Source organism: Egretta garzetta, unplaced genomic scaffold (assembly GCF_000687185.1).
Source record: "Egretta garzetta isolate BGI_Z169 unplaced genomic scaffold, ASM68718v1 scaffold53, whole genome shotgun sequence".
NCBI lineage: Eukaryota > Metazoa > Chordata > Aves > Pelecaniformes > Ardeidae > Egretta > Egretta garzetta.
Genome location: NW_009259312.1, coordinates 2903758 through 2914496, shown reverse-complemented (window position 1 = coordinate 2914496; position 10739 = coordinate 2903758). Strand labels below are relative to the sequence as shown.

At 40.1% G+C, this 10739-nt stretch overlaps 2 protein-coding genes across 2 annotated transcripts; one reads left to right on the top strand and one right to left on the bottom strand.

The window, feature by feature from the left end:
* The first annotated feature begins 36 nt into the window (after window positions 1-36).
* Window positions 37-1750, top strand: C1GALT1C1 (C1GALT1 specific chaperone 1). The gene has a single exon (XM_009636405.2). The coding sequence runs from the start codon at window positions 218-220 to the stop codon at window positions 1172-1174; it is 957 nt and encodes a 318-aa protein (XP_009634700.1). The 5' UTR covers window positions 37-217; the 3' UTR covers window positions 1175-1750.
* Window positions 1751-3413: 1663 nt separating this feature from the next.
* On the bottom strand, window positions 3414-10233 carry MCTS1 (MCTS1 re-initiation and release factor). The gene is made up of 5 exons (XM_009636378.2): window positions 10010-10233; window positions 9192-9289; window positions 7992-8125; window positions 6879-6946; window positions 3414-4736 (listed from the first exon to the last, which is right to left on the bottom strand). The coding sequence occupies exons 1-5, from the start codon at window positions 10231-10233 to the stop codon at window positions 4655-4657; spliced, it is 606 nt and encodes a 201-aa protein (XP_009634673.1). The 3' UTR covers window positions 3414-4654.
* Window positions 10234-10739: the final 506 nt, after the last annotated feature.

The following is a 10739-nucleotide window of genomic DNA, read 5'->3' as shown; positions in this document are numbered from 1 at the left end:
CGCCCCCCGGGGGGTCTGTCGCACCGTTAGCGGTAACGGGAGCCGGGGTTGGGAACTTTCTTTTTGCCGCCCCTCTTTCACCAGCGCTGCCCCGGTGCGCGAGTGAAGGGAACCGTGGGCTGGATTTAGAAACTGAGGAACATACCAAACCCTAGGCAACCTGCAGTAGTGAACTTGCTCCTGCAAGCTCTTACCGTGCGTCTCCTTTCTAGGAAAAATGATTTCTGAAAGCAGCTCCTTCGTGAAGGGTGTGGTGCTGGGAGGAGCCTTCTGCATGTTGGTTACGCTCCTTGGACATATTAAGGTGGGCCACGGGACTAAAGCACATCACCACGAGCACCATCACATCCAGGCTCCCAACAAAGAAGACGTCCTAAACCTTTCGGAAGGTGAACGCATGGAGCTTAGCAAAAGTATCCGCGTTTATTGTATCATCCTTGTGAAACCGAAAGATCTGGGGCACTGGGCTGCAGTGAAAGAGACCTGGAGCAAGCACTGCGACAAGGTGGAATTCTACAGCTCTGAAAACGTCAAAGTGTTTGATTCTGTAGCCCTCAACACAAACGATATGTGGGTGATGATGAGAAAAGCTTACAAAATAACATACGAACGCTATAAAGATGAATTCAACTGGTTCTTCCTTGCATATCCAACTACGTTTGCTATTATTGAAAATCTCAAGTATTTCTTACTGAAAAAAGACCCCTCGCAGCCTTTTTATATAGGCCATACGGTGAAATCTGGTGACCTTGAGTATGTAGTTGGTGAGGGAGGAATCGTCTTAAGCATTGAATCGCTAAGACGACTCTCCCACATTCTTGAAGACTCTGACAAGTGTCCGGAGCAGGGAGGTATGATTTGGAAACTTGCTGAGGATAAACAGCTGGCAATCTGCCTGAAGTACACTGGAGTGTTCGCCGAAAACGCGGAAGATTCAGAAGGAAAAGACGTCTTTAACACTAAATCAGTCGGTGCTCTCATTAAGGAAGCAATGTCTACTCACCCTCAGCAGGTGGTGGACGGCTGCTGCTCTGACATGGCCATCACCTTCAGCGGGCTGGCCCCGAACCACATGCACGTGATGATGTACGGGGTTTACAGGCTGAGACCCTATGGCCACACCTACAACGATGCACTCGTCTTCCTTCCGCCTGCAGACTCCGACAACGATTGACATCTTTTCAGAGAAGACCTGGAGCCACGGAGTCAGCTCTTTTCATGACATGCGTTTGTACTGACAGATTCCATTTTTGTATCTGGTGGTACTGGTGTACAGTTTTTTGGTTTGTTTTTTTTTTGCACATGGAGGTTTGGTAAAGCTCTTGGATTTTAGAAGTGGAAGGAGAACTTTTTTCTACATCTTTTATACAGAAATGCTTCTGGCTTTTGACAGTGCTGGAATGAAGTGATAAAGAAGTTGTTTATGAGAAAAGGAAATTAAGTTTATATGGGGGGTTTGTACATGTAAATATTTATTAATGAAAACTCAAGTGAACTTTAGTCTACTGTTACAAATATATTTTTGCAATACTTCAATTCTTTCAATCCTTCCAGGCATTTCTAGAATGTCTTTATATCTTTCTAAGATGTACCAATAAAACTGACCACAGATTCAGTCTCAAAGACTAACTTTAAGTTCATTCCTTTACATTAGGCTACACAAAAGCTTGAGCTGTGCTGTTTATGCAGCAGCTATCACTTTATGTACAGCCTCCTACCCCAGTAGGGGATTAGCAGGAAGGAAGCTGACAAGAGATCTGTTAGAAGTTGCAGCAGAATAGTTCTGAGTGACCTTTGGACTGCTGGTTTTAAGCAAATGAAGGAGTAAACTATACCTGTGTAAGTATTAACACAGGCAGGTAGCCTGTTAGCACAAGAGTAACTGCTTATTTAAAATTTCACTTCATATATAAGCATAGTAGGATAAAGGTTCAGTATTGTTTTCATTCCTAGTAGTGGTGCTAATAGTATTTACAAGGAAGAAGTTAACTGTCAATGCAAACATAGCATAAATACATTTACAAATATTTTTAACACCATGATGCAGGAAGAGCAACACACGCTTGTACTCCCAACCTTTCTCTGAGTATTATGCACAAGAGGTTGTATGCACAACAAAGCAGTATGCAGAACTCCCCGATACCAGGTTGTGTGGTGGGTTTTAGTTTTGTTGTTGGGTTTTTTGGGGAGTTGTTTTGGTTTTTTGCAATTGAGTGCACTTGGAATTAGTTTTATACAAGTTACCAGGTCACACCCCCTTCCAGGCACAGCAAGTGGGAACAAACAGCAATTTGGTGTTTTCTCTGTTTAGATTTCACTGACCTGACCTGGATGTTTTCACGACTTAAGGAAGGTACTACATCTATCTGCTACACCTAGGACTATGATAGGCTGTGTTGGTACTACAATATCCTTAAGAGACCCGAGACAAGAGTCTGTTACCTCACCTTCCTTGAACAGACCATTTGTAATACCTCATCCTATCCTGAGGTTCAAGGGGGCAGATAGGGAAGCAAATGAGCTGCTTCAGAGCCAATGAGAATATCCACCTCTTTTTTTTGTTTTTGGAGGGGGGTGGAGGGAGGGTGTTGGTGGGGGTGTTTCAAGCATCAGGTCCTTCAATTTTTGATGACTGGTCAGACAACTACTCAGAGCCCCAAGCAAGCTACCACAGCTCAGCTGCTGCAGAAGGTGCACCTTGTCTCACCTTTTGCATTCTCCTCCTCCCTGTCAGTCAGAGCTCAGCTGACATAGCAAGACACACACAATTGCTGCCAAAATCCAGATAAAACTTGTTAGTATTTTTGACATTTCACTAAATTGGTATATAGACTAATTTAAGCATGATTTAACTTGTATCCACTTACAGAATCATTTCTAAAAGGTTAAGATCTGTAGATGGGAATACTCTGGCAAAGTCAGACAAAGAAAGTAAAACGTTTTCAGTGGTGGTTCTGATATTGAAGACTGTTCTGATCCCACTGCAACATCAGCAGTCATAGGGCAAGTCAAGGAAAAAGAATGGGAGTTAACAATTCAAAACAGAATAGATCTCATTTATCATAGATTTGGGAGATACTGTAACACAACAGGAGGAGACAAAATGGAAGGGTAAAAAGAAAGCCACAGAACTCAAGACAAGTTTGTTCTATGCAGCACAAACTGATTCCCCATAGCACTAAGAAGAAGTTAGTAAATTTACAACAGAGTCTTTAAGATGCATAAAAATGTCCATGAGCACTCTGAAGGGAAGGTCTGAGGTTTGACCAAACTTTTTTCTGCAACACTGCTGTTTTGTCTTCCTACATTAATAAATAGTTTCAGATTTACCTTACCATTTTCAAAAGTACAATCGTGTAAATGATTTTACAGGAGAAATTTAAAGGTAGCACATATCAGGTAACACATTCCATTTCCCATGTCTTAGACTTTAGAACCATCTTTAGTATGGAGAGCACCTCTGCCACCATCTTCTGTAAAGCTCCAGGGTGGGGAAAACCAAACATGCAGAACAGCACCAAGACAGGGCACTTGCATACAAAACTACATTCTGCCATTATAAAATACAAGTGTTAGCTTGAAATATTAATAAATGCTTCCAGAGACAGTTATGAGTGGTAGACCTTAAAGTTTCCTTAGTTTATTAATTGATTCCATGGCACGGGCTGTTTTCCATAGGCATAGCTTTGGGTGTGCAGTCGCTGAACAGAGTGGGATTATCCAGACAAACACACAGTGCTCTTTAACCCCTTCATAGGGGTACATACATGTGGCAGTGTGCACAAGCCGAGATCTCTTTTGAAGTTCCACCTGAAGAAGCTGCTCCTGGCTACACTGATAACCATGTTTTGCTACCATGCCTTTGTTAAACAGTGATTTTGTTTCTGCTCCTAAAATAAGGCGGCAAACAGGGAGTAGAGCATCAGGCACCACATCGGCACAGGCTCCATTTGGAGTGTGCCCACCATTACTATAAACTCCACTGTAAGGAGAGTGATATCAAACAGCATTGGCAGGTAGAAATTTGAACATATATACACTCTTCAGATATGAACTAGCATAAAGGAATTTCCAGTCCACACGCCAGTTTAAGTTTATAAATCCTATACAGATAAATGCATATTAAAAAGAGAAAATCCTTAAGTAAAATACTGACATTAATGCTGTTAATAAATTAAGTTAAAAAATAAATGTCAAAAAACCTGATTTCTCCATATTCAAGAAACAGGTAGACTAACAAGATGTTAATCAGAAGAAAAAAAATCTGAAATGTTTCAGAGGTTTTATAAACTGTATTAATTGTATTTCACATAGACTTTATATTACTCTTTTAGAAGAGCATAAAATGTAAACATTTCTTGGCTTTTTCCTCCTTTTTGTTTGAAATCATCTACTCACAATCCACATAGGATCTTTCCATCAGATATCTTCAGTCACCAAAGACTTGGGGTTTAGACAAAACAAAAGAACTGCAATAAAAAGAAATCTAGAAAACTGTTGTAGTCTAACAGTACTTTTGCATTCACTTGATTTATTTAGCATAGCCACAGAACAAAATAGTTTGTACATTCAGTCACATTAAAAACAAGGAATTACAAAGCAGTCCACATTTAATCTAAGTGCATTCCTTTGGAGTAACACAGTTCCTTTTGTTTCACTTGTATGTCTTCATATGCCAAAGGCCATCATTTAAATAATGGATATTTTCAATACCAATCCCTTTGTTGACCTTCTCACTGTAGAAGGAGGAAAAAGTACAGAAGTATTAGCTAGGTAAAATATTAGAGCAGTACAAAATAAAATAGCTAAAGTAAAAAATGCAACATTTGTCAACTGGAAGGAGAGAAGCTATCATCCACAAAGCCAATCTTCAACAGCAAGTGGACAAGAAACAATATCTGTTATCGTATGTACCCACATTGCTGAATGATAAGAGGACAATATTTGCCTTCCACCTTTTGTCAACAACCTTCCACAATATTTTTAACTACTTCTTCGTGGGAGGCAGTTCTTCACACAACACTTCCACTACTTCTCTTAATTTTAGCATTTCTCTATCAAAGTAGCACAGCAGTTGTAAGCAACTCTCCCCCTCCTAGCACAGGAGGTGGCATAACATGGCTAGAATGTGGAATTTGACAAGTTCTGGTTCCAAGTGCGCCACTGACGCAATCAAATGCAGGTGAGCTGCTTCACTGCTAGCTGTGGGACATCTACCCACTTAATAAAGAATTATAAATGCTAATTTGCCTGCCAAGGAGTCGCAGCATGTTACAGACATACTACCCCTCGATATCTTTTGAGTCATGTCACCCTTTAAAAATTATTGGTTTGTGTGTCTGCATTGGATTTGCGTTCACCTTTTTTCCCAGTACATTACTCCACGGAAAAAAAATCTAGTTTTGTTACAATAAACAAGACAAATCTCATCATTCTAGGACTGAGAGCAAGTTTCATTCCCCTGGAGAATATAATTTACTGTAGTTACATTAAGTATTCCATTAGTTATACAACTAGTATTCCATTAGTTACACAACTTGCCCAAAAGTAATCAGGATGGAAAATACCACTATGTTAATTGCATTAACACATCACGTATGATAATCATACCACGTGACTGAAATCATACTGTTTCATAATCTGGTTTAAACAAGATCACACAAAAAAGCATGCCAGCAGGCTGCAGAGGTCATTCTCATTTCGTTTTCCTATCCCGTTCATGTTGCTTCTCACAGAACAGGATATTCAGCTGCAAAGCTGCGGAATTTGAAGTTAGGATTAGGAATACAGATAATGCGGGTTTGCAGTGATCACAGCAGATGTAGGACTGGGACAAAAGTCACTATTCTCTCCACCTACTCTTGGAGTCTTTTGAAGGTGCTACAGAGAATCCTGAGGAATATAATTCCACAACAGCTACAGCAGGTCCAAATCTAGGTTGCTGCAATCCCATTCTATTCCTGTCTCTGTAACGCATTCCCGTGCTACCGTTCCAGCTTGGGACCAAAGAGTGACCCGGTACAGAAGATAATCCTGCTGAAAATTATCCCCACAAAAAATAGTGATTTGTTTTCATCAAAATCAGCTTCCTCTCCCACACACATGCTAGGTGGGGCTGGAACCAACGCACCTCAAACCTGCCGGGTGCATCTTACATCCTGCTGCAAGAGGTTACAGAACTTCAAAGTGGTTTCGCTACTTATAATTTAGCACTGTCTGAATGCTAAGAACAACCAACATACATTTCCATTTTCTGTCTCTTTTCCTCCTCAAATAGTTTTCAGTTGGCGTTTTTCCCCTGAATAGAACTCTACAATTCGCAAGAAGCTCAGCTAAGCTGGTAAGCATATCAAGCAGGCATGCTGCCATGTGGGTAAAAGGTAAAGAAAAAGAGAAGGCTGCAGAGGAAAACCCAGCTGGTCAACCAAGTATCAATGGGACTATCTCTGCTGTCCCTGCAGACAAAAATCACTTCAACATTTTCAACCCCCTCAAATCCAAATCACATCTCTTGCCCAGCCCAGGTAGTAAGTACTCTATACAAATGTTTCTTTGTTCAGCAAGATCTTTGAGGAAGTATGATAGAGAGCAAGAAATACTAACATTCAGCAGTAGTACTAATGTTGTGAGTCTCAAAATCCATATTCACGCAAAAAGAACTATTTTATTCCATTTGGTAAACAAGTAAGTAAAGGTACTCCCTGCCTCCTCTTCTTTCCCTGAACATTAATCAGCAAAATGAAATCTTAAAAAATTCTGTACTTGAACAACATATGCTGCAACAGTGATGCAGTAACCTTGACAGTGGTGCTTACGTTCCAAACTAACATAGGAATAATGACATGGGACCAGTTATATTTCAGTTTTATCACACTTACATGTCCTCAGCTGACATCTTCATTACTCCCACACATAATGCATGTTGTTTTCCCTCTGCCATTATTGCCTACAAATTATCGCTAAGGAAAACAGATTTTTTTAAAACTATTTCAGAAAAGTAAAAACAGTGAGGAAACGACTTTCCAAAGTTTCAAAATTCCATGTTGAACTTTTACCCTTTTAGTAATTCTAGAGCTCCAGTTCTTAAAGATAAGAAAATTAATGCACTGTGTTTAACAATTGAATCACAGTGTGTAGAACAAAGCATGTATTTATGAACTTCGAACAGCAATTACAGAAAAAGATCTCCCAGCACTACACTCCATTTCTTCCTTTGTGCCTAACCAAGAGATGATAGTCTCACCCTTTCTGGAACAAAACTGCACATTTGCGGGGCCATTTTAGATTCCAAGGTACAGAAGAATTGAGACACAAATCTAAAAAAACAGAAGTACTGAAATCAGACGTGTCCTTTTCAAAGCTTAGCAACACATGATGCTAACTGCTGATCTTTTCCTACAGCTTCTAACTTAATACCAAGCTGTGCTGCTTTTGTTGTTATCAATGCTGTATTTGCTCAAGGTTCCCTTCTCGGTAATATAACAAGCAGGAGTGAATTTGCATACTTTCCTCATTTCACATATGCTAATTTCATCAGATAGAGAGAGCAAGTCCTGGCTACAGCAGATCCTAAACATCTTTCCAAATTCCCCAGGAACAGGAGCAAGTTCTTGTATAACTGAAGGAGATGCACAATTGATTAAGGAGGAAGAGGGTAAATTACACTGTACCTCATCTATTTCCACAGTTCTGAATATAATCACAAAGGAGCTCCGCTCATCAATTAGATTAAGAAAACAGCATTCCACCCAACAGCATAGGAGGAATAGTTATTTGGTTTGGAATAGCACAGTAAGTTAAAAAAAAAAAAAAGAACAATTTTAACCTTGCCAAATAACACCTGAACTGCTGCAGCTCTTTTCAGATTACTAGTTATTCCACGGAATACCATTAAAACCTAAAGCAATTCAGATTATGATCAGCTGAGAACACAAGAACAGAAATTTAACTCCTCTCACAGCAAGCAGTAATTCATAGTTAAAGAAGGATACAACAACAGTATCAACGGCAGCAGGGTAAAGTTTTGCTCCAGGAGACGTCAGGCCAGGGCACATTATATTAGCTCCACTTAGTACAAATTTAATGGCGCCTTTATCAACCTGCTGATGTGGTAGAATAAACGGGTCTAGGAGGGGAAAGAGACAGCATTACAATTGATACAGTACAACAACATGAATAACTCATTATCAAGTCAGTTTAGACGGGGCAATTAGATATACAGTGCACTGTGAGGGTAGGAAGTTTGAGAAACCATTACCAGAGCTCCCGCTGGGCTGTACTGCCCCAAAAGGACACAAGTACTGTTCTCTCAGACTGCATCTTTCACCTCAGAACCAAAGCATAATCTAACACCAGGCCTACACCTCCCACACACTCACATACCCATACACTGAGTAACAATTTTAACAAGTTCCCCCAATGCAAACAATCACACACGTGCCTACATACTAAGAGGTCTTAAAACCCTCAAATTACACTTACAACCTCTTACGTGAAAGAGAGATAGTTTAATGTTGACAGGACTAAAAAGGCAAAGATGGACAAAATTCATGAAGTCTGTCAGCTCTCCAAACCATCCTCCGTGCCTTCTTGAAGTATTTCAAACATTGAGATTTGACTGAATAACATTTTTAGGGACACCTACGCTCATCCAAACCAGAGTAATACAATCAGGCAGACAGCAAGAAAAATAATGCAAGAGAGTAAATTGTAAAAAGTAAAAAGCATAAACTCTCACAGGAGACAAGCACACATTACATCATTAAACTCACAGTTAAAGAGTATTTTTCTAGTAAGAACCTACAAGTATTTGGAAAGAAGCAAAAAAGGTTTGAAGGAAGGCTTTGAAAGACTAGACAGGGACCAAACCCAGGAAATGTAGATCTCTGTCCCAGGGAAACCTCTCTCAAGATTTTTTGCAGAGCTTTGCACAATTTAATTCTTAGAAATCAAAGTTTAGACTGCTTAACATGTAGCATTACAATAATTATGCAGGAAATAATCCATATAGGCACCTGAAATAGCAAAGCAACAAATTACAGTTGAGAAGGTATACTGTATCTGTAAGATCTATTCTGGAATATATACATGCATGTAAGTAGCAAGTTCTTTTTAATTTGGTTCTACAGAAGTCCTGTGGAATCCTGCACTCATCCCTCTCTTCCCACCACCACCACCCTCAGGAAACTTACATTTGTGAAGCAACCTTAGTGTCGGATAAAAAATCCCTTCTCTTTGTCTGAAGAACAGCAACTCCCCATTCACAGTGAGGATTTCTATATGTTCATGACTGCAAGATTAAAAAAAAAAAAAAAAGATTATTCCAATAGCTACTTAACCCTTTTATAGTTTAAATGAAATATTTCACTTCAGAGAGTCTGGTCTACCTTGGCATCTGAGAATTAAGGCAGTCAATTAGCAAGAAAATCTAAAATTAAAAGTACTATCTTTTTTTTATGGCTTGTTCTTCAACACTGGCCTCCTGCACACTTCCTTCTCCTCAAAAAAAAAAAATCTACAGAGAAACATCCAGCTGTTCACAAACTGCACTTCTTTGGGTTTTTTTTAAATGGAATACAAAGAATGGACAAGGAGAATGAATCAGCAAAAATATACTACCCTCAAAAAAAAAAAAAAAAGAAAATAGTCCAGATTATATACAGAAGCCCAAAAATAGTAAAAAAGTACTACTGGAAGCTATCCAAACAAGTTTGAGCTTGCATATCCATAAAGCTGAACCCTTCCCTTCAATAACAGGCTGATCCCAGACTATGTTGCACATTCACTACTAGGCAGCATTTTTGTTTTTCTCAAACACCCTACTAGCAAGCCTTCAAGAGCATGATGAGCACATGCAAACTTTCTGGTTTGGTCACAACACGGATTATTATCTACTGAAAAATGATACATGCTTTTCAAAAACACTAGGTTCATCTGCTATACAAAATAAACATGTAAGGAAAGCAATCCGATCACCTTGGAATCAAAGGATAAGAGAAAAGAAACTTACCATCTTACTATTTTGACTGGGTCTTTCTTTGGCATAATTTGGTTTAGCCATGGTTCAATAACAGGAAACTGGTCTATCAGCTGATTCTTAATACCTTTAATAACTGAAGTCTTCAGCTGGATGCAGTTTGATACATTCTCCTTTTCATCAAATCTGTAAAACAAGTGAAAGCATTTCAGAAACACAGAATTTGCTGCCCCAAAGAAGCTGTATCTCAGCAGCATTCTTCAGAAAGGTCTATACATTCTCTGTAACAGCTCAGCAGCACCACATCTGTCCAAATCTCAAGTCTAGGATTTCATGAGGCTTAAATCTGTCCCCTGGGAACATCAGGCTAGGGGAAGGCAGGGAGGCTCCCACGATTAGGTTGTGTTTGTTCCTAAACTTTGTGCACAACCATGAAACATGTTTTTAGCCTCACAGATACACCCTGGCACACAGTGTCATTTCATCCAACTCTAGAGCAGGCTGTTGGTAACACCAACGCCTACAGCCCCGCTCGGATGTATCTATAGTCCTTCACCTTTACCGCAGACGCATGAACGGCGCTTTGTGCTACCCCAAAGTTCAGACAACTTAGTGACTCAGATTGCTTTCCAGAGTTTTTTTCTTTTAACAGGCAAGTGCCCAAAGAGCCCAGGCCAGCGCGCCCGAGGGCAGAGGTGACGGCCGGGGGTCGGCGCTGCCCCGCGGGCTGAGGGCGCGCCCTGCGCCCCGGGGAGGCCGAGGC

Excerpts from the sequence above, each read along its gene's own strand:
- C1GALT1C1 (XM_009636405.2), top strand. The coding sequence starts at position 218 with ATGATTTCTGAAAGCAGCTCCTTCGTGAAGGGTGTGGTGCTGGGAGGA.
- MCTS1 (XM_009636378.2), bottom strand. The coding sequence starts at position 10,233 with ATGCTGCTGAGATACAGCTTCTTTGGGGCAGCAAATTCTGTGTTTCTG. Across the intron at positions 8,126-9,191 it reads ACTAAGGTTGCTTCACAAAT|ACCCGTTTATTCTACCACAT; the intron begins GTAAGTTTCCTG and ends TTCCCCTCCTAG. Across the intron at positions 6,947-7,991 it reads CTGCCGTTGATACTGTTGTT|GCAATAATGGCAGAGGGAAA; the intron begins GTATCCTTCTTT and ends GATAATTTGTAG.